The 24,299-nt window shown below is 35.0% G+C and overlaps 2 protein-coding genes across 3 annotated transcripts; both read right to left on the reverse strand.

Annotated features, from left to right (window-relative positions):
• Positions 1–727: 727 nt before the first annotated feature.
• On the reverse strand, positions 728–6,597 carry LOC109070309 (cytokine receptor common subunit gamma). 2 transcript variants are annotated; one of them, XM_042764032.1, is made up of 6 exons: positions 5,377–6,590; positions 3,729–3,886; positions 3,440–3,602; positions 3,028–3,130; positions 2,858–2,936; positions 728–1,897 (listed from the first exon to the last, which is right to left on the reverse strand). In XM_042764032.1, the coding sequence occupies exons 1-6, from the start codon at positions 5,474–5,476 to the stop codon at positions 1,673–1,675; spliced, it is 828 nt and encodes a 275-aa protein (XP_042619966.1). In that variant the 5' UTR covers positions 5,477–6,590; the 3' UTR covers positions 728–1,672. The 2 variants fall into 2 exon arrangements, with proteins under 2 accessions (XP_042619966.1, XP_042619967.1); XM_042764033.1 differs by lacking the exon at positions 728–1,897 and adding an exon at positions 2,318–2,407 and having other exon boundaries at positions 5,377–6,597.
• A 13,161-nt stretch (positions 6,598–19,758) lies between these two features.
• LOC109077417 (ADP/ATP translocase 2-like) lies at positions 19,759–24,194 on the reverse strand. The gene is made up of 4 exons (XM_042764034.1): positions 23,949–24,194; positions 22,177–22,663; positions 21,165–21,305; positions 19,759–21,075 (listed from the first exon to the last, which is right to left on the reverse strand). The coding sequence occupies exons 1-4, from the start codon at positions 24,057–24,059 to the stop codon at positions 20,918–20,920; spliced, it is 897 nt and encodes a 298-aa protein (XP_042619968.1). The 5' UTR covers positions 24,060–24,194; the 3' UTR covers positions 19,759–20,917.
• Positions 24,195–24,299: the final 105 nt, after the last annotated feature.

The following is a 24,299-nucleotide window of genomic DNA, read 5'->3' on the forward strand; positions in this document are numbered from 1 at the left end:
TACTGGGGAAATCTTGTGTAGCCAAGCCTCAATCACACTCTCGCAATAGCAGTGGGTTTGTGTATCAAAGACAGTTAGTATTACACCGTTGTTGGATATAAAGATGAAGTGTTTATTAAATTCAAAAGTAAAAAGCACAAGTACTTACATTTTTTAGCAAAGAAAAAAAAAACTTTTTGGGAAGTATTGTCAAATGCATGTACAGTAGGGTCCAAAAGTCTGAAAATATGTGTAAATTTAATTTTGTAACCTTTTTCTAATTTCACATTTACCAGCTACCAATTATATGATCAACATAGCAATTTAAGTGAAAAAAAAAATGCATGACAAAAAATTAACTTGAATAGTATTTGGTTTGTCTTCCTTTTTCTTTAATGACTGCAGCACTCGAGCTGCATAAACTCCAAAAGTTTGTGTAAAAACTGATGATAATGTTCTTAAAACATTATAATTTGTTTATAATTATAACATTATAATACTGCATTTCATTGCCTTGTACCCACATGTGCAATGACAATAAAGTTGAATCTTATCTAATAATTTAGAATGATCCAAAGAGCATCTTGTGCTTTAATGAAAGTTAGAATCTGACCATGAAAGAGTTGCACGACTGTCTCAAATTTGCTTGATCATAGAAAACTGCAGATCATTAAAGGTTCCTTTACATTTTAAATAAAATTGCATTTTAATATTTTTTTTTGCATTTTAATATTATTTATATTTGCTATATATATATATATATATATATATATATATATATATATATATATATATATATTGTTTGTTTGTTTTTAATTTTCCATTTTTTTTCTACATTTTTTTTTTCAGTTTTTCTAAGCTGTAACAGGTACGACTGAAAGTGTACATTTTTACATTCATATATCCACCTGAGTGGCTTTCATTTTTGCTTCTATATGTTAATGATTATTTGCTCATATTCTTCTTCACCCCATTCTAATTCATCAATCACAACAGATTGGAGTGTGTGGCTGCTGCCCTGGCTTTGTAACGCCGTCACACTGAAACTCCACATCTGTTATGCAGTTTCACATTAATCTTTTAAATCAGTCTTCAAATAACATACATCCTCCCTTAAGAGAGGGCTGTGATGCAGTGAAGAGTGTGCTCCTTGTTGGCTTTGATAAGGTTCAACTCTTCTTTAACACTTCAGGATAGTCAGAGTGCCCTCCATTGTCCAATTATTGTACTGCACTCACATTGTTTGCTTAGAGCTGATGTGCTCAAATGATTTTCTGTGCACTAGCTTGCTTTAACCACAATCCTGATCACAGACTTTAGGAGTAACCAATGAGATCTGTAATTGACAAATATATCAATTAGCATTCCCACTGATCTCAAAGGTACTTGTTTGGCTGATGCAAGAACCCTGGAAATATATTGCTTAAAAGACTTTAGTTGCATCAGAATAGGTGGCTAATTTTGAAAGGCCATTAATGGAGAAAGATGCTTTTTGTATCCAGATGGTGTAGTTACAGGATCTACCAGCAGGGGCTAACAGAGCCATGATATGCATCTAAACTGTGATGATCACAAACACAAGACACTAGCTAGCATAAAAGATGTGACCCCATGTGTTACACCAATTTAATAATCAATCATAAAAGCATTAAACTGGCTCATTGAAATATGATTTTAGTCCCTCTCTGTGGTGTTAAAGGATGATATACCCCAACACACTCTGAGAGTACTGCAGTTCTGTGTTTTCACCAGATGTTTGAGAGGAGTAGATGCAGTACATGCTGTCCTGTTGCTCTGGGCTGGTGTCCATGGGCTGTATTACCAAAGTTTGATGTTGTTCTTCCCTTTCGTTCTTGTCCATAATCTCAACATCTGTTGTTGAGCATTCTTCATTCCACTGCGTAAGGTTCTCCCACCATTAGAAAGGAAATGACAGACAAAATTATTTATTTAGAGCTAATCAATTATGACTACAATTCATTCATTTGCAAAAAATAAAGTTTCCAAAACATTTTTTTTTTTAGCGTGAGAATCATTTTAATAATCTAAAGCACCTTTTCCACAATTAAGAATTTTTTGTACAATTGAAAGGTTCCACTGATCTTTACGTTTATTCATGGAACCACGGATGATGATAATAATAATAATAATAATAATAATAATACTTAATAATAATAATAAATATAATATATATATAATAATATAATATTATATATATATATATACTATATATATATATATATAAATATATATAATAAAATAAAAATTTAAGAGTGGATGAGTCCAGAGGGCAAATTTGCCATGAATTTTCTCAGTAAATTCCATTGGATTTGTAGGTAATTAAGTAAATATATTAAGTAAAAAACAAGGTGTGTAAATACCTTAAACTGTGTTCTTTTATTGGATAAAGATCATGGTTTAAGCCCAGCTGAAATTAAACATAGGCTAAACAGCTTTACTAGTGTTCTGGGAATATTCAATGTGTACACGTCTGTATACATTTTCAAATACTGGGAAAAAGATTTTAATCTCTCAGGTTTTTATACAGCTAAAAGTGTTTTGTTGTACATGTAAAAAAAAACTCTCTGAGAAACATAAAGTAATTTTGAAATGTAAAGTGATAAGTTGCTACAGAAGCAATATAACTACCACAGGAATATATATTTTAATAACCAAATGTAGCAACTTCAGCAAATTTTTAAAGCACAGAATGATGACAGAATTCACATTTGATCTGTGATTGTAATATATTTGTTTTAAAACCAGAAGGAAAAAAACAACCCTGAAGAATCCTATGCCATGAAAATGCTAATTATCTTCCAGCTTTAAGAACTATAAACATATTTAGGTGTATTCTGTCAGATGGCACTGGCCTTACCTGAGACTGTTCAGCGTCCATGATTTTATTTTTCAAGTGTTTGGGATCTGGTACTTCAGGAAAGATCAGTTTTCTAATTCTTTCAAGATCAAAGAATGTCATAGCGTTCAGACATTTGATAAAAATGTGTCAAGAATATTATAATAAATGAAGTGCTGGTTTATACTCACCCCTGTTGAGTCAACAGACAAACAAGAAGAAAGGCTGTTAGTGGCAGCACAATTATCAAAATATAAACCCAGATGTAAGTGGATGCGTCTACCGTACAAGCACCTGTGAACAAAATGTTTAGTTTGTTTGTGAAGCTTTTCACACACAAAAGAATACATGTAATAATTTACTTCTCTTTATATTTCATTTGACTTATCCAAACCAACTTGGAGAACACAACAATAAAAGTAATTCATACTAGAGACAAAGTAACACAAGAAAAAACACAAAAACTCCAAGTAAAGTACAAGATCATAAATATCTTGAACCATACATATTGCTATGGCTGATGACCAGTTGATGCTTATTTATCAAACCAGGCTCTGGACTTGAACCTGAACACATGTTTTTTCAAAGACAAAGAAATAGTACCTGTATTGTTTCCCCAACTTTGCACTGTTGTCCAATTGCTCCAGTTCTTGTCCTGACACGCCTTCCTCATTCTTATTCTGAAATCGTAATTCTTCTTCATGCTGATAGTGGACAGGTTCAAACTGTACACTTCATGTGTATGTGTCACAGTCCTCTGACCTTCCTGCATGTAAGCATATAAGATTCATGAGCATTTTTCCAGCATATACAAGTCTGGTTTCTTCAGTTTTGTGCTAAAAGTGAGTCTTACTGCAGCTCAAATGTGTAAGTGTCTGTGAGTGTTAAATACCTTCCATTCTTTGACACACTGGCTCTTGAACTGCACTTGAGCTTCATAACACTCAGGGATTGTATTTTTGTCTGGGGTACTCCATGTTACAGTAATACCATGCAGTGTATTACTAATCTCAAAAATAATCTGGTCCGGGTCAATATCTAATATCTCATCTTGAAAAGAGCAGAATAATTATGAGTACTGTAGGTCCATACAAAATTCAGCAGAAAGTAAAAAATCCGGCGCCCTGTCATTTTATCCTACCCGTCAGATTTTCCTACCAGGGTTTACTGTGTATGCGCACATCAATATTGCATCCTTTTTCTCATGCTTAACAACAATATTTAATGTATCTGCATTACTGTAAGGGTAGGTTTAGTGAGTAAGTGTAGACTTTAATAAAGCACAATCTAAAAGGTAGAAAAAAATATTAATTGTTGGTTTCCTGTAGCTGTATCTCTTCTAGCTACAACCACGGATATAACACATAATTACTGTATTTGCATTACTGTAAGGGTAGGTTTAGGGTTGTGGTAGGTGTAGATGTTAATAAACCACAACTTTGCAGGTAGTATTGTTCGTTGTCGAATTGTACTACCTACTGTTTTAATGAGAGTTAGCAAAATCTGACGGGGTAGGACAAATCGACAGAACACCGGTCAATCTTGGCATTCAGCATTCTGATACTTCCCAATAATTCATTAGAAGTGCTAAATGACAGATAACAGGCCTTGTTTCTCACTAACGCAACCGGTACCATTTCGCGTCTTATCGATTATATCCAAAATTGAAATCTTCCGTTCTTCAGGATTTTGCATCAATGCCCTGATCAGAGTCGTGGTTTATTTTGCAATAACAACCAGCTGGATGTATGTCATCCGCAACTGTAACTGAAACCAAAGCTACTTTCACATTTATTGTTTCACACCTCAGACTCACTGTCATTGTTTTTATAGGTCTAAATATTACAGTTTTAAAAAATGTTCACATTAGAAAATGCTTTAAAATATAAATAAATAAAAAAAAGACATTAAACAATGTTTAAAAACTCAAAGCAGAAAATGAAGAAAAAGTTCACAGATGTTGTTTGAGATTACAGTATGAGTAATTTGTGAGAGTTTACAGTATGAAATTGACTGAATGAATAACATTTTTGCGAAAACGTGGGGATTTTACTTAATGAATGTTCTGATGTGACTCTTTGTCGGGTATACAGGATATACCAGCTTATGTGAACGCCTCCCCCTCCTCAGGCCTTTTGATGTGGCTCTCCAGACAGCTCATGCACCATGATGCATCACTACTTATCAGCAAGCTTATCATCATCATCAGATGTGTCTAAATGTATACTGTCAAGAAAGTTCTCGTCATACGCTCCATTCCTAAAAATTAAACGTATGACCTTTACATAGGAAAACACGTGTTTGTGGTGAACCTAATAATCATGCTTCTGAGGGACTTTTTAGGCTATTCTCATAATACTTTGTGAAGTCTCTTCTCATGCTCTTCAGCTACAAAACTTTCTAAAAGCTCTTTATAGATAGATAGATGCCACATGAAAATAATGAGTAATCAACTTATTTGAATGTTGCTTTAAACAATAAATATTCAATATTTGTTCTGTCAATTAAGGGCCTAAAGAACTGAAGAAAAAATTACTCACCATATTCATCATAAGCATCCTCACCATCATACTCAGCACTAGACTGGGAAGCAAAGAGCAAGGCAAGGACTACCAGGTGATACACACTCCAGCTGTTCATGATAAGTCCCTCTCTCAGTTACTTGTCAATGAAGACGTCTCATTCTTTAGAGCACAGAGGAAAAGGTGACACAATTTATAGCACCTGAATCACCAAACCCTGCTCCACTCATTTCCTTTCCATCCTCTTAACCACACTTCTTACTCTTACTAGTGGTTCAGTGTAGTCTGAGGGAGGGCTTTGATTTGAACTCTGTCACATAAGTTATTTTGTTTTAAATTCTTTGTTATTCATTTCACATTCATTTCTTGGGACTCCAGTAGAAGTAGAAGTAGAAGTTATTGTTGGTGAATTTACCCAGTTATGGAAAACTTCAAGTTCTTTGATGCTACAGAAGAGAACTTTAATGTTTTCTTGCTCCTTGTAAAACGATCAATATACAGATGTTAAAAAGAAGCAGGGCTTCACTTCTGATAATGGATCATAGCTAAAACCAATACTAATCTAAAGTAATGTACCTAAAGTAAATGTAACATCACAAATATATGACTTTAATTATCAACAGAAAAATGGCAAACAATCAAAACTGGCTATTGATACGATATTTATATTTATTTGCTTCAATCAAATGAAAAAAGAAAAAGAAAAAAGTAATTAATGGTGTCAATTTTCTTGGGTCAGACATAAATTGATTTAAATGTTTTAAATGTTATATTTATTAATATCGGTCAACGTCATGGTCAATATCTTTAATCAACACTAACTTTCATACATTGGATCTTTTCACTTACATTTTTATCTGTCCGTCTCATGATTGTTTATGATTATTTGGTATTTTAACATGGTATAGAATTCACTTGTTTTTGTTTTTTTTTTGTTTTTTGTTTTTTGTTGTTGTTTTTATAACTAAGTCCGGAACAGATTATCAGAAAGTCTCGTGTCTGAAACAGATTATCAGAAAATCTCATGACAAACTCTTTATCACGCACTTGACTTCAAGAGCAGATATCCACAGAACCAACCACAGAGAGAGGAAGGAAGAGAACAAGGGTCAGAGAGATAACCAGGCTAATACACTTCACTTACTATTTTTCTTTTACTGATTTTTTTTTGCAAGATCTTTAAAACTTTCAACACCACAATGCTTAATAGTCTTCTGCAATTAGCAACCACACAATCCTACCACCAGATGCCACAAATAATCAAAATGATGTGTTATGAATAAATATATATTTATATTTCCATGTTTCTAATAACAGTAATTTTCTGTAACATAAACGTTTTTCAACTACACACTAAAAAATTTTGTTCAAAATTTTGGTAACATTATATAGTGTAAATTAAAAAGGTTGCATGAATCACATTGCTTGTATCATTAACCAAACCTTGCAAGCAGCTTGACAATAATCTATATGATCTAGCAGTAAATGCAGTAAAGACGATTTATTTATAGTGAATTGCACACATAAGATGTTGGATATTAATTACCACAAAACCAGATGCATGGGAAGTGTACGTGTGAACAGTCACATTTATGAGCCTGGAGCTGTTGTTTTGTAGTAGATAATGATCATGTTTTTGCACACAGAGTTTATATTTCAAAGTCAATAGAGGAAATGAGTTGGTGTTTATTTACCCTCTTGTCATATCTTATCAAAAAATCATTCCAGTACACCAATTATTTTGTTTATCTAATTATTTGCCAAAAAAAATCCTCAGGTTCTGCTTAAGCGTTCTATTAATATCTAATAAAAAAAAACGTACTTTATGACTTTTCCTAATCTTATGAAAAGTGATCGTAAACAACATTTCACGTCACATGCACGTAACAAGCATCTTATTTGAAAAATGCATTACATACACTTGGGTTCATTCATTTACTTTCAGTCTTTTATTGCATTTTTTTTTTACTGTTTTTTACTTAAGAAAAAATATTTTATAGTGTTTCTGTATGTTGAAAAATGTATATAAAATTCAAGAAGTGCATCCCTTTAGGTTTATAGACAATTCAAGCTTTAATAATATCTATCAAATGGGTTTTGATCAAGTCAAGAGAATATATTCAAAAAATGTAAAGACAAACAAAGGGGTTAATTTGGAAATTTCATAATACTAATACATATTTTACATGTACACTCTTGAGATCACAAAGACTGTCTCAACAGACCATAAATGCATGCAGAACCTTAGTTTCAGAAATCCACTGCATCGTTGAATGACAACCTTGTCATTTCAACTGTCACACAGAGAGAACGGACATGTCAAGGTAGGGAGTGAAGGGGAAAAGAGAGTGTCGATTCAAAAGATAAGGATAAATCTTTGAGCAGCACTCGATTTCGTCTGGGCTGCGAAGCAGTTCTCCCCCTCTGGGAAGGGCTGCGAGTCTGCAGAGAAACCGAGCTAAGACGAGACCTGTCAGGAACAAAGAGCAAAATTCCAATGATATGTTTAGCTAAAAGGGTGAGAGAAAAGTGAATCAAAGCAGTGCAGGATCAAAGAAACGCTTCAGTAAAGTCAACTTGGCCGCCAAGAGACCAGCAGGGGATGCATATGATTTATAAGTTGTTCTTCAGAACCTTCTGATGTTGAAGAATTGATTGTTATTGTTGCTAGAGAGAAGAAGAGGGAGATGTGGGACTGAGGTGGAGGGTCACCTATTTGCACTTTAAAAATGGAGCTCTGTGATGTGTGACCATCGTCAAACGCTGGAATGACACCACTGGTCTTTAACAAAGGCACTGGAACATGTCAGGGCCAATAAGCCACTGCAACAAACGGCAGAAGAGAAAGTGACAGTTGTTTTGTTTTCTTTGTCCTGACTTACATACAATCCATCAAACAGCTTTTGAAAGTCAACATGATTTCGAGTGATGATCAGTGGCAGTTTGTTTGAGGCAAGATTGTGGTAAGGGTCAATGTCAACAGTGCAGAGTAGATGTGCTACAAGAGATGCCACGCTCACTGATCTACTGTTGCTTTGAATAATACATTTACGTGCATCTGCATTAGCAAACCTGCAGAATTCAGTGGATATTCAGATTAAATGTTCATTAATATCATCAATGTAACAGTACTGGTCAGTTTCCAAACCTACTTTTAGTCAGTTATCAGGTTTGGTCATCACTGACATTTTGCAGTGTACATGACAAAAGCAGCTGAGCAAAAACATGTTTATTGAGAGTTAACCACACTAACCACTAGTTCCTTTGAGGAATAAGGTATTGTACATATCAGACCTTTCTCCGTAACTCAGAGCATTATCAGCTTGAATCCATCACTGTTCTGCACAGTTCTTGTAAATGTGCATGTTTCTCTTATCTTTTTTATGGGAATTCATTATTGTTTGCTGAAATGGCTAATATTTACCTTTACGGTTATAGTAGGAACAGGAGATTCAATAGAAGCATAACGCATATACGAAAAAACACTCCAAATGTATAAGAATCAATAATTCTGCTCTAGCATTGTTTCTGTAGCATAGTAGACTGTACAAAACTTTTTATTTTATTGTATTTTATTTTAGATGTTGCGGTTTGTGGGTCACAATATTAAGGAATAAATATACAAGATAAAATAGAGGACCTTACTATTATCTTAAATGTGCAAAAAATAAAATAAAAAATACTTTTTAAAATAATACAATAATATTTAATACATGACTAATTCACTAGTCTAGAAGTCGAAACATTCCTTAATTTACTAACAAGAAAAGTCTATTTTTTAAATAAACATTAAAGATCCAACACCTACTGATACATGTTGCTGTTTTTTTTTTTTTTTTTTTTTTTTTCACAGTTTGATGATTACAATATAAAAAAAATTGAATAAATACAATATAAAATAGAGGACCTTACTATTATATTGACCTATTATTAAGGAAAAAAAAAATGTTTTAGAATTTTTTTTCAAATAATAGCTAACAATTTTTAGAATATTTAAATAATGACTGTTAGGAGTAGACGTGCTGGTATTTGGCAATACGATATATCACAATAATTAAAATGCACGGTTTTGTTATCATATACACTTCTAAATACCGTGAATAATTATTTAATACAAATTGTTCAGATTTGTAGAATGAATTTAAAGAATTCTTCTTCACTCAGCTGGTTAAAATGCACAACACTGCTGTATGCTGCAAAGACACAAGCGCACTCTGATGTAAACAAGCCCAAAACGCGAGTGAAGGAAAATGCACATTCACTCTCTGACAGCAGATGGCGATGATGGAACAGCAAAAATGCAGTCTTAGCCTGGTAACAATTTTTCATTTAAATGATTTAAATGATTTAAACAGCGTGTTCATCACACCACTGAATACTTAAAGGTGCTGTGTATGTAGGATTGACACCGAGTGGTTGAACTAGGTATTGCAGTCCAAATTCAAAATATTGGAGAGGGTTTTTTTCACTCAGCCACAACTCCTCAGACTTGATGCACAGGCAGGTTGCCAGATTGACGACACCAACAGGAATAAGTGCACCTGACGATGAATGAAATGAAATACCTTTGTTTTCACCAACTGGCAACCCGGGGTGCCGAAATACAATTGGGTAACCCGGTAGTGGGCTGGTTTCACAAACCAAAACAGAGACCGGCATTCCGACCCAGAACGCACATTTTCAAAGGAGAATTACTGACTGTAGCATTATTTTTCAGGTAAACAAGTATGTTAACTTAGCATGTTTCTTAAATATCTTCAAACATATTATGGTATTTTTATGCTTTAGTAAAGTCAAAAACTTACATACAGCACCTTTAAAGTCTTAGACTGGCTATTTATTTTCATACTTTATTTTACTTTATAATCTGGACTACAACATTCCCTAGACATTGTTTGAAAATGTTTTGATTCTTTATTGTTTGTAAGGATTGATTCTTTATTGTTCTTTACACTTTACATTAATCCTCCATTAGTTAGGCTAACATTAGTTAATTCATTAGTTAACATAAACTGCCAATGAAAATTCTTCTAAAGCATTTCTTAATCTTAGTTAATTTCAACATTTAATAACATGTAATTAAAATCAAAAGTTGGAACTGTATTGTTTAATAGACCTGAGCTAACATAAACTAACAGCTGTTATTATTCTGTATACGAAGAATAACTTCTGTAAAAAATGTAGCCATTGTTCATTGTTAATGTTAATGTATTAACTGAGATTAACTTGAACTTTTTTTTGTATTTAATTAAAATAATAATTTTTATAATTATTTATGCTTTGCTTTATTGTATTTAATGACCAGTTCCTTTTGTTATATTAAAAAAAGTTATTAAACCTGTTATATTATAACAACACTTTTTTGCATTGTGATAATAAAAACTTAAGCAATTATCGCAACATGAAGCCTAGAGGTTTAAAATAAGTCTAGAGGTTAATAATAAGTTACTTCCTAGATTCCTTAATTTACTAACAAGAAAAGTCTTTTTTTAAATAAACATAAAATTAATGACACAATATTCTTAGATACATGTTACTGTTGTTTGTTTGTTTGTTTGTTTTTCAAACAGAATGAAAGAGTATAAAGGTGCGTGACATGACAGAGAACATGGCATGCAAGATATCTGAAGCAAGCAGTGTGTGTATGTATGTGTGTGTTTATGAGATGCAGCCAGCAGACTGCAAGCTAAGAGTGGTCCACTGGGACAACTCAGAAATAACAACAAAGAGTCATCAGAAGTCTGGATGAAAGTCCTGTCATGAAATATTTCACTTCTCACAGTCCACACCTCAATGAGTATGTGCTCATGGATTGACTGACTGAGGCTGCTGCCAGAGCACATGGGGTTTTGACCACAACAAACCTTAACTCTTGCGGATACCTCAGTGCAGTCACATTTAATATCACAAAACACAATCACTGAATTACAACTGTGCTTCAGCTGTGATATTCGTCAAAGGCTTTGTGGGTAACTCATAAGCTTTTTTCACAAGTTAAGTCAAAATGGCTGGATTATTTCAGAATGTATCTTTTAAAATACAAAGAAACAAAACAACAGCAACAGAGAAAGAATTGCATGTTTTTTAATGGTAAGAATATATTTAAAGTTCATGTTTGATATGATTCTCGACCTGTTTCTTCTAGCAGTTCATCATACATCTCACAACCATTACTTTGTTTCATTTTCATTTCAACAGTGCCATCAAGTGGACTAGTCTGCTTAGTAGTTGTAAATTCAGGACAGAAATACAAAAGCAAGCATAAATGTTTATTGTGCATTAATTAAAATAAAGTGCACGTTTTTGGATTTTCACCAAATTGCAGTGAAAATGTATAAGAATTCTCTGATTCATACAAGGGAGCACAGATAATGTTTTAATTTCATGTCACATGTTGTCAATGAACAAATAGTTTTCAAAAGTATCAACATGTGGGAACAATTGTACATTTCCTGTTATCTGAAGAAAGTTAATGGCTTTAAACCAGTCATTTTAATATCAAAGCACTTAACACTAGTATTATAATTACTTGCAGCTTGGCAATTCCAAACCCCTGTCAAGGTTGCATTTGAAGAAAATTACTTAATATTTATCTGACATGTACAGTATGCTTGGAGTCTGACGAGGCAGTTCACATTACAGAAGATTGCTTTGTATTATGGCCATTTTGGTAAATTGCATTGGCCTTTGATCTCTGCAAGTTGATTGACTTGCATGGTTTTCATTATAAAGACTTGCAAAGTCTGTCTGTTGATACTAGTAAACAAAATCAGAGACATAATAGAGACTGTGTCCAGCTGTGCTTAGGATTGTAGATCAGCTTGATTACAGAGGCTTTGAAATGCTCTAGCTGAGGAAAGACAATTATTTTGCTGTTTTTATTCACCCATGTTTGCCATGTATGGATACTTATTACAAACAAAATGAAGTTTCAACGAGAGTTTTTCTGTTAGTACACAGTATTGGCAGAGAAGGGGTATACAGCAATAGATAGGCTTTTTTCAGGTAATATAGCTACAAAAAGTAGAACTTACTGAACATGTTGAATATTGTCCTGTAAGTGTTGCAAGATTTAATTCATATTTGGTTACTTTTCTAAATTTCTAATGAATGTTTTCAACTGTTAATCATTCTGAAACATTTAACCCAGGCAGGGTTGACCTCACAGTAGTTTTCAACACTGATTACTGTCAGACTCTCAAAATCATTTTTCAATTGAAATAAGATTATAATAATTTAATTTTAAAGCACAGCCGCCACAAAATCTGACTTTAGCACCTCTTTTTACTTTGAGATCAATCTAAGGGTTAAATACAGATTTAAAATCATACAATATAGTTCAATAGTTAATAGTTACAGAAACCCGAATAGGAAATAAAACAGTTATCAAAAAAGCATGTGTTCTGTAGCCTAAACTTCTGAAACACTGGTGTCTCATATTTTAGAGCAGTCAGTGCAATTTGGGAAAGAGATCAATCAAATCTGTAAAAGTGTATAAGTTCAGATGTAACCCCCTTTGTACTCTTTAACATTTTCATAAGTAACTGTAAAAGATTACTGTTTTATAATTAAATTACGTAACACCGTTACATGTCTAGTTACTAACCGAACACTCTCCGCTACAACATACGAAAACAGCCAGCCCAGCAACAAGATGAAAGTTTGCAACCATATTAAGGTAATATTTCAACTTGAGTACTCTGAGGACATTTTTACTACAATAAGTTACTGTCATAAGACATAAGACAGCACCACTTACTGAGACATAAGACAGAGCCAGCCTCGGTTATAACTTGTATCTTACGACAAAAGCGCGCCAGTCACTGATCTATATAATGACTAGGGTAAATTGCACTAAAGTTGGATATTTTTTGAATTTTAGACTTTTGTGAAATATTGCGATGTGTAGCCAAAACATTCCAACAAATCCACACCCAATACCATTTTAAAAACCCCAAGATGTGTCCTAATCAAATCAAAAGAGAAAATGCAGATAACATATTCATAAAAGAAATTATAGACATATTAAAGACTAAACAAATGGTACAGAAATAGAACAGAAACTGCTCTTTGTAAATAATTGGACTCTTTTTTAGGAGCGACCTAGTATTTTTCGCTCTGATGGCCTGCACCCCAGCAGAGTCGGAGCGGAACTCCTATCAGACAACATCTCCAGGACGCTACGCTCCATATGACTAGTAAGCCAATCTTCAAATAACAACTGCTATGATGGCTTTTGTTCTATCTACTTAAATGATAGAAGTACTTATGCTGTCCAATCTATAAAGACTGTCTGTTCCCCGAATAGTGAAGTCAAAATATACATTTAATGCAGGCTCTAGAAAAAAAATCTGATCATGATTAAACCAGAAAAATGCAAAATAAATGAGCAAAAACAATTTTTACATTTTGGGCTCCTAAACATTAGATCACCCACACCCAAAGAAGGTTTTGTAAATGAAAAGATGACAGATAATAGTTTCGATTTACTCTGTTTGACTGAAACCTGGCTAAAACCAAATGATTATATTGGTCTAAATGAGTCTACTCCACCAAGCTACTGTTATAAGCATCAGCCCCATCAGATTGGTTGTGGCGGTGGTGTTGCAATAATATATAGTGATATTATCAATGTTACTCAGAAAACAGGATGCAGGTTTAACTCATTCGAAATACTTCTGCTTAATGTTACACTGTCAGATATGCAAAATAAATCTATCTCTTGCTCTGACTACTGTGTATAGACCACCAGGGCCATATAATTCCTAAAAGAATTTGCAGATTTCCTCTGAGACCTATTGGTTAATGTTGATAGAGCGCTTATTGTCTGAGATTTGCACATGGAGAAAAACTAACTTGGAAGTTTTTAGAATTGCATGAAAAAACTGTATGTCCAGCTATAGACAGGCTCTAAAAGATGCCAGGGCCGAGCATATCTGCAAACTCATAGAAAATAACCAAAACAATCCAAGGTTTTTATTAAGCACAGTGGCTAGATTAACAAATAACCAGATGCCAACTGATCTAAATATTCCCTTGCAGTTTAATAGTAATGACTTTATGAACTTCTTCTCTGATAAAATAGATAACATCAGAAATACAATAACAAATGTAGATTCTACAGCATCTAATACTTCAGCCTCATTCATCGCACCCAAGATAAACTGCAGTGCTTTACAACTATAGGACAGGAAGAGCTAAATAAACTTATCACTGCATCTAAACCAACAACATGTTTATTAGATCCCGTACCCACTAAATTACTGGAAGAGTTGTTAATTGTAGCAGAAGAACTTTTTTTTTCAATATTATTAACTTGTCGTTATCTTTAGGTCACGTCCCAAAACCATTCAAGCTGACGGTTATTAAGCCTCTTATTAAGAAACCACAACTAGATGCTAGTGAACTGGCCAATTACAGACCCGATTCAAATCTTCTGTTTATATCTAAAATTTTAGAAAAAATTGTGTCTGCTCAATTGTGCTCCTTCCTGCAAAAAAATGATCTCTATGAAGTATTTCAGTTGGGTTTCAGACCCCACCATAACACAGAAACTGCACTTGTTAAAATTACAAATGACTTGATTCTTGCGTCAGACCAAATCTGCATCTCATTGCTAGTTTTACTTGACCTAAGTGCTGCATTCGACACCATAGATCATGACATACTCATAGATCGATTACAAAACTATACAGGTATTCAAGGGCTGGCTTTAAGATGGTTTAGATCCTACCTGTCTGATCGCTACCACTTTGTTTATTTAAATGGGGAGTCATTTCAATAATCACCAGTAAAGTACGGAGTGCCACAAGGATCTGTCCTAGGTCCTCTGCTATTTTCAATATACATGTTGCACCTTGGGAATATTATTAGAAAATACGGGATTAGTTTCCACTGTTATACTGATGATACTCAACTATATATCTCAATGAGACCAGATGAAACTTCTAAATGATCTAAACTAACAGAGTGTGTTAAAAATTTAAAAGACTGGATGACCAATAATTTTCTCCTATTAAATTCGGATAAGACAGAGATATTATTTATTGGACCAAAAAACAGTACACAGAATCTCTTGGATTACAATTTGCAACTAGATGGATATACTGTTACTTTCTCTACAGTCAAAAATCTGGGTGTTATAGTAGACAGCAACTTGTCTTTTGAAAATCATATTTCCCATGTTACAAAAACAGCATTCTTCCATCTTAGAAACATTGCCAAGCTACGAAACATGTTACCTGTTTCTGATGCAGAAAAACTAGTTCATGCGTTCATGACCTCTAGACTGGACTATTGTAATGCACTGCTAGCTGGTTGTCCTGCATCCTCAATAAACAAGCTACAGGTAGTCCAAAATGCAGCAGCTATAGTCCTTACCAGGTCAGGAAAATATGACCATATTTCCCCAATTTTACAGTCTCTGCACTGGCTACCTATTAAGTTCAGTATCAGTTACAAAATATTATTAATTACCTATAAAGCCCTTAATGGTTTAGCTACTGCATACCTAACTAGTCTTCTACCACGCTACAATCCATCACGCTCCCTAAGGTCACATAACGCTGGATTTTTGGTAGTACCTATGATAGCAAAGTCCACTAAAGGAGGTAGAGCTTTTCCTCATTTGGCTCCCAAACTCTGGAACTGCCTTCCTGATAACGTTTAAAGACACACCTCTTTGGCCAAGCATTCGAATAATGCATCTCATAATCTCGTACTGCAGTTATATTACATTATTCTTTAGCTTGGGTTAAACAAATCAATTTTGCTTGGTTGGAAAAGCAGCTACGCTAATTATGTCTCTATTTGTTTCTGTTTCTGCCACAGGATTGACATCCCGTGGTAACTAGGAATTACACAAGAAAGATTCAGTCTGGATCCAGAACACCTGAGAAGAGATGATGCCAACCACTCAGAGGACCTCAGATGATGCCAACCCTGAAACAACATACAGAACTACCAAATTTTGCTATAAGTTTGATTGCATCATATAGGCAAATAATTGCTGTTAATAGTGTTTATCATCTGTTTGATTACGTCTTTAATTGATTTTTCCATACATTTCTGCCAAATGTACATTAACTGACAGTCACCACTGATAAGCAACTACTTAATATATTGTAAAGCTGCTTTGCAACGATTTGTATCGTGAGAAGCACTATACAAATAAAGTTGAATGGAATAGAATTAGTGCTCTTAGTGCAAATCGTCAAAGAAAATCTGCAGCTTTCTAATGTGGGACAGTTGTGTTCCTAATGTGGGACACTGAAAAGTCTATGATAAAAGGCTAAAATCATCTTGATTCATGTGGAATAGTAAAATGCTTTTGGTTATGGATGGTTGAAACGGATAATTGAACATCATCAGACAAATAATACAATATGATGCACTGATGCATTTATTAAAGAGATTAAGAAACTATTATCATAGGCCTATGTTGTTATTTAGATAGAAAAGAGTTAAATGCAAACTCAGAATTTCTTGACTGTTCTCTAGTTCATTTTACTTAACAACAAAAACATACAACAACAACAGGCATAGCCTGGGCCTTTTTGAGGGCAAAATATAAAATCTTGCAACTTAATAAAACTTATTATACCGTCACACTTTTCAAAACCACATTTACTAAAGTGGGAAACTAAGAAATTTGATTAAAAATATCAAAGATAGACTTAATACCTACAAAGTTACACTATATGTTGATGGACAAACATTTCATAAGCACATTAGACCAAAAAAGTAACAATTAGATTAGATTAGATTCAACTTTATTGTCATTATGCAGAGTACAAGTACAGAGCTAATGTAATGCAGTTAGCATCTAACCAGAAGTGCAAGAATATAGTGTTTTATATACATAAAAAGTGCAGAATAAGTGAAGCTATGATTTACAGAATGTACAGTGGGGTTGCTATATACAGTATTGAGCAGAGTATATACAGAATATAAATAGGAATGCAGTGTAGGATTGTATGTACATAATGAACAGAGCAATGTAGGATTATATATACAAATTATGAACAGCAGCAACGTGAGAACAGTGGTAATAATTACAGTTGGATGAGTGTGCAAAAGTATTGTTAAAATGAATTCTATGCAAAAACAGTAGTGCAATTATATTTTTATAGAATAGTTTACTGTGCTTTGTACAGTAATAACTTGGTTTACAGTGCGATAACTAGAACAGTGTGCAGTATGTGCAAAATATGAGTAGTGCAAATACATGTATGTAAAGTACTTTGACTAGTGCAGTAATAAAGTAGGTGCCGGTTAGATTGGTGGTGTGGCGTTCAGAAGGGTCACGGCCTCGGGGAAGAAGCTCTTCCTGAGCCTGGTAGTCCGAGAGTGTAGGCTCCTGTAACATCTGCCGGATGGAAGGAGAGTGAAAAGTCCATGGTTAGGGTGAGAGGCATCCTTGATGATGTTTCTTGCCCTGCCCAGACAGCGCTTGTGATAGATGTTCTCAGTGGAAGTTAACTGGGTGCCGGTGATCCGTTGAGCAGTTTTAACCACTCGCTGGAGTGCTTTGTGGTCTGATGCGGAGCAATTGCTGTACCATACTGAGATGCAGTTTGTGAGTATGCTCTCAATGGTACAGCGGTAGAATTCCACAAGGATCCTGGGATTCAGATGAACTTTCTTAAGGCTCCGTAAGAAGTAAAGGCGCTGGTTTGCCTTTTTGACCAGGGTGGAGGTGTGATGGGACCAGGTGAGGTCATCAGAGATGTGGATACTTCAAGGAACTTGAAACTTGACACACGCGCCACTACAGCTCCGTTGATGTAGATGGGTGTGTGTGCATGACTCCAAGTCCGCCTGAAGTCCACAATGATCTCCTTTGTCTTCTGGGTGTTTAGTTCTAGATTGTTGGTGGCACACCACACAGCCAGGTGCTGCACCTCATCCCTGTAGGCTGACTCATCGTCGTCCTTGATCAGACCTACCACCTTGGTGTCATCTGCAAATTTGATTATGGTGTTGGAGCCATAAACAGGAACGCAGTCATGGGTGAATAGGGAGTACAGGAGAGGGCTCAGTACGCAGCCCTGTGGCACGCCGGTGTTCAGGGTGATGATGGAGGAGGAGAGGTTATCTAATTTAACAGACTGAGGTCTGTTAGTCAAAAAGTCAAGAGTCCAGTTGCAGATGGATGTGCTGATTCCAAGCTGGCTGAGCTTGGAGATCAGCTTGGGAGGGATTACAGTATTAAATGCAGAACTGAAATCAATTAACAGCATTCTCACATGTGTGTTTTGACTGTCCAGGTGGGTGAGGGCAGAGTGAAGTGCCGTTGAGATGGCGTCCTCTGTTGATCTATTGCAGCGATAGGCAAAGTGAAATGGGTATAGTGTAGCAGGGAGACAGGATTTTAAGTGGGATGCAATCAGCCTTTCAAAGCACTTGGCAATGATGGGGGTGAGTGCAACGGGACGGAAGTCGTTAGGGACCGAGGCAGTGGAGTGTTTCGGTACTGGTACGATGGTGGAGGTTTTGAAGATAGTGGGGACAGTTGTTTGGGCCAGGGACAGATTGAAAATGCATTAGATAGCATTTAATAGCATTAGACCAAAAATGTATACACCTTAATATCAAGTTTGTCAAAACTTTATATCTCTGACCTTTGGATGGCCTTCACACAATGTGCTTTCTGTCTGATGATTGCTCCGCCCTCAAATATGACTGGACATCTAAGGTCATGTGATTTTGATCACATGGCACCACAGCTTTGGCTAACCCATAGTTTCACTGGCATTTATGTATTTATGGGGGACCTTAGGTGTCCCAGATTAGCCAGTGTCCCACTTTAGGGCAATTCATCCTATATAATGATCTCTAGATCAGTGGCGCGAGTCCGCGTTTGCTACGCAAGGCTGTTGAAGTAGCGCGAATTTAACTTGTACGTCAATATTAAAAAGGTTACACAGAGGAGAAAAGCCTTGCCAGCAGAATGACAGCCCGTTAACAAATAATGCGTATTTTTTAAAAGGCACGCACTTTTAATGGGTTTCAGTTGTGACATTTTTATTTTTAAATGTGCAACTTTTTAGTGTAAAATAGATTTATGAAAAGAAATGAGGCTGAGATATTAAAAATCCAATAATAAATAATTATTATTAAATGTATGCTGTTTGCATCGACACAAAATGATAAAAAAAAATAATAAAAAGACGCTAAGAGGTACAAGGGTTAAGGATTGACGAGTATGGTTACATTAATGAGCACAGAATTACATTAATACTAGGAAATATCTGACCGCTACATGCCGCAATCAACCAATCAGAATCAAGTATTTGAGAGCAGCCTACAGCGTAATTATTAATTTTTTAAAAAGTTCATAAACGTTAAATTGCCACAAGTTACAAACACCTAAATAATTAAAAACGAAAAACGTGAGAGTATAGGGTATCCACTTTTATTGAATTTACAGCCATTCTTGATGTTCAAACATCACTGCAAGTAGTCTTCCAGCCTTTCCCTCCATATAGTGTGGATTAAGATCTACATGCTAAATAATGGGTATAACGTTTCAATGATCATTACTGAACTCACAATGCCCTTCCTTACTTGCCCTCACTTTATACTTCTAAAAGCAGGATCTAGGCCTACTTCATCAAGATAGAAGATCAGCCTGACGCAACCAAACACTGAGACTGACAAGAAAATGACCATGAAAACATGACTCCCCTCATTATCCAAGATGGAAAATACTTAAGCGCACTTCCAAAAAGAGAAATCATGGAAATACACTTTTCGTGTCACATAAGGTCTGACTGTGAATGCTATGTCTCTGGCTCCACACATTCTCTGCTGGAACACTTTACTAGGCTCTTTTACTTCTGATACACATAGAGGGCAAATATGTTGTGAATTAAAGCATCATATTTAATTCGTCTCTGACTCCACTGGACACCAGCTCTCAATTGGTCCAATTTGAGAAAACGTTTAAAGTGTGGAACGTTACTCTGTGTGTTTGAACTCCACATTTTTATTTATTTTTTTCTTGAGAGTGATATTGTATACCCTTGTTACCAGACACCTTAGCTAGGAGAACTGAAAAACTGAGCTGAAGGACTACAAGAACATGGAACTGAATGAATGCAGGACAATACGCCGTCGTGTCACGCCATCTTGAGGAGATATTGTGGTATTGCATGGAACTGATGGCTCAGATTTATGAAGAAATATTATACATAACATCAATAAATCCACATATATTTTAAATAATTTTGAGCATACATATACAACAGCTTTCCTTATATTTCCAATTTTATAATTGTATCTGTAATATTTCTCTGACTTTTTTTTTCTTTTTTTTTGGATAAAATAAGGGTTATTTATCATAGAATGACAGAGCATTTTTTTCTAAACACAAAATATAGCCACAGACAAAATTACTGAAAATTATTAATTGCTTTTGGCATCTAACACAATTTAATCAAGACCACATCTGTGCGGAGCGGAGAGGGTTGAAGCTTGACAAAGCTGTGTGGTAAAAGCTATTCTACTATTTTTGAGTACATTGTTAGTACATCTTTTAGTACATTTAGTACATTGTTTAAACAAACTTCTTGAATTCATCATAAAGCACGAGCACAAAAGCACCCCCCATTCCTCTGAATACATTAGACAGAGCCCCTTTGAAGAATGCTTTTGCACCCTCATCACGAGCGATCTTTCTCCAGCAGTCAATGGTTCCAGTGTACATAATATCCGCTGGGAAAACAAAAGACAAAGGCCTGAGTTGAAATAAATGCATACTTGATGAAGAACAGTGTATGTGTTTGAGCATGTGTGTTGCATACCTCCTTTGCGTCCAGACTGCATCATCATGCGACGCCGCACGGTGTCAAATGGATAGGATACCACGCCAGCCGCTGCAGTCACAGTTTGTGCAATCATCCAGCTGACCACAATGTGGGTGTTCTTAGGGTCGGGAAGCATGCCTGCACACCACCACACAAAATAATGCACGTGTGTTTCATACAGAATTCTGAAGAGCTGGCTGTGAGAATTTGACTTGAATTGGCCATATCACAAGTTAAATTAGAATGACAAAATGTGGAATTGTAATTCTGAATGCTAAATTGTAATTCAAAGAAAACACAGGTAATGCATTCTGGGGAAATGAAGTGATCTTTCACCCTGGTCCCCAAAAATATAATGGAATATAAACTATATACAGCTTTTTAAAGGTTAAATTTCAAGCATCTCTATCCATAACACCTATAAATCTACAAACTTCAGGTTTTAAACTTTTTTTAAACTAGTGTTATTATTGCTAACTAAAACTATTATAAATAGTTTTATTTCACTGAAGCTGAAAAAACATATAAAAAACAGAAACTGGAAGGAAACTGGCTGAAGTTAAAGTTCAAAAAGTATTAAAACAGAAATAAAAATTAATTAAAGTTAAACAATGCTAATAAGAATGACAAAAGCACATGATAAAATAATTAAAACCTAAAGAAAAAATACAATTTTCATTTAAATTTATTAAAAAAAAAAAAATAATTCAAAACAATAATAAAAAGTATTATAGTATATAAACAATACTAAAACAACAGTTTCAAATGAGGCTTTGTCAAGCCAAGATTCAAAGTTCTACTGAAAAACTACTATTATTTTATTCAGGTTTTTAAATTCTGCTTAAAAAAAATTTTGATTAAGTTGTGCATTTTGTTTTCTACCACTATTCAAATGATTTCAAATTCAGGAAATAAACTGGAATATAAAAAAAAAAAACATTCTCAAAACAATTCTGAATGTCCCACCACAGCCCTGCAAATCACATCATATGAAGTACAAACCTATTACCTTTAGCAGTGTCATAGACTCCGAAGTAGGAGGCCCTGTAAATAATGATGCCCTGGACAGAGACGTTGAAGCCCTGGTACAGACCCCGCAACCCATCTGACCTAAAGATTTTGACCAGGCAGTCGGCCAGTCCTTTGAACTCTCTGGTGCTGCCAGCTTTGCCAACATCTGCAGCCAAGCGGGTACGAGCAAAATCCAGGGGGTAGACGAAGCAGAGGGAAGTGGCTCCTGCAGCTCCACCAGAGGCCAAGTTGCCAGCGAAGTATCGCCAGAACTGCGTGTGCTTATCAACGCCACCCAAGAATATCTGTTTGTACTTGTCCTTGAAGGCAAAGTTGAGGGCTTGTGTGGGGAAATAGCGAATGACATTGGCTAGGTTTCCGCGCCAAAAGGAAACAAAGCCTTGCTCCCTAGGAATCCTCACAATACAGTCGATAATACCTTTGTACTGTTTGTCTGCACTGATCTGCTGGCTGGCATGTTGTACCTATAAAGTGAAAAATAAAATACTGTGAGATACATGATATCTGGATTGAGGTTTTTGTGGTTTGTTGGTCCTTGAGCAATATTTTAAATGCTCAAAATTATTAAATATTATTACAATTTAAAGTAACATTCTTTTGTAGCAGTTTCTATAAAACCCTTTCTATTTGAATTATTTCTGTGATGGTAAAGCTGAATTTTTTAGCAGCCAGTACTTCAGTTTTAAGTGTCACATGATCCTTTAGAAGTTATGCTGATTATGCATTCTATTATGCTGATTTGCTGCTCAAAAAATATTTATTATAATTATCAATGTTGAAAACAACTGTACTGCTTAATATTTTTATGGAAACCATAATACATTTTCCCAATATTCTTTAACAAATAGAAAGTTGTTTCATTAACATTATTAATCGTTAACATTATAAATGTCTTTAATATTATATAATTAATATAATAATAATTTCTTTATAAAATAAATAAAATATAATCTTACAGACCCCAAACCTCTGAATGGTAGCCTAGTGTTTCACAGTTTCCACTAAAATATTAAGCAAAAACTGTTTTCAGCATTGATATGAATATGATGAAATGTTTCTTGAGCAGCAAATCAGAATATTAAAATGATTTCTGAAGGACCATGTGACCCTGGAGACTAGAGTAATGACTGTTGAAAATTCAGCCTTGCTATCACAGGAATACATTACATTTAGAAATATATTAAAATAGAAAACAGTTTTTTTGAATTGTAATAATATTTCACAATGTTACTGTTTTTACAGTATTTGGGATCAAATAAGAGCAGGATTGGTGAGCTTAAGAGACTTCTTTTAAAATATTAAAACATTTGAATGCTAACATTTAGTTCTGACATCATTTACTTCTGATTTTAGAGGAACATGCCCTTCTTGGCAAAATCATCCCTTACGCAAAAGGTCTGGGCCTGTAACACGAGACCAGACTGCAGGGGACAAAATGTGCCTTTGCCACCTAACCAGCTGCTAGAAACTCAGTCTGGCTACATTTGGGTTACTGAAATCTAGAAATAAAGATCCATATGAGAGAATGGCAGAATAGAAACTCAGTATTAAAATGACAATTTGAATGTTGAGATGCTGCAAGGATGCGGATGTTGCAGACAGACGACTCAAATATGGCCTCTGAAGGACAAGGTCAGTTCGCATCTTTATAGCCACAACATGAATCATGTTATTCTAAAGAAGGGGGATTAAAAATGAGCATGCATCATGGCAGAATGCGTTAAAAGAAGTCAAGATGACGATTCTTACCTGCAGCAGCAGTTTGACCCTCTCTATCGGTGCGACTGCAGTTTTGGAAATAGCCGCTGCGACACCACCGGCCAAAAAGTCTTTAGCAAAAGAAATTGTAGCATCAGCCATGGTGATAATACTTAAGCTCGGTTTATTTCAATACACGATATGCTTGCTGAACGTGCTAGCAGAAGCAGGAGGTAGAGCGGAAAGTGATGGGGATGCTGCAGAGGACACAGTGCGCCAACTCTCGAGGTTTCTCGCGATATTTGCTCCCGAATCACTAGGGTCACAGTAAACGCTGTGTACAGCAGCTACAGAATTTACATTTTCATGACATGTTGTAACTATTAACTTATTAATAACTTT

This window comes from Cyprinus carpio, chromosome A9, assembly GCF_018340385.1.
Source record: "Cyprinus carpio isolate SPL01 chromosome A9, ASM1834038v1, whole genome shotgun sequence".
Lineage (NCBI taxonomy): Eukaryota > Metazoa > Chordata > Actinopteri > Cypriniformes > Cyprinidae > Cyprinus > Cyprinus carpio.

Excerpts from the sequence above, each read along its gene's own strand:
- LOC109070309 (XM_042764032.1), bottom strand. The coding sequence starts at position 5,476 with ATGAACAGCTGGAGTGTGTATCACCTGGTAGTCCTTGCCTTGCTCTTT. Across the intron at positions 3,131-3,439 it reads AAGTTGGGGAAACAATACAG|GTGCTTGTACGGTAGACGCA; the intron begins GTACTATTTCTT and ends TTTTGTTCACAG. Across the intron at positions 2,937-3,027 it reads TGTCTGTTGACTCAACAGGG|AATTAGAAAACTGATCTTTC; the intron begins GTGAGTATAAAC and ends TGATCTTGAAAG.
- LOC109077417 (XM_042764034.1), bottom strand. The coding sequence starts at position 24,059 with ATGGCTGATGCTACAATTTCTTTTGCTAAAGACTTTTTGGCCGGTGGT. Across the intron at positions 22,664-23,948 it reads GGGTCAAACTGCTGCTGCAG|GTACAACATGCCAGCCAGCA; the intron begins GTAAGAATCGTC and ends TTCACTTTATAG. Across the intron at positions 21,306-22,176 it reads AGTCTATGACACTGCTAAAG|GCATGCTTCCCGACCCTAAG; the intron begins GTAATAGGTTTG and ends GGTGGTGTGCAG.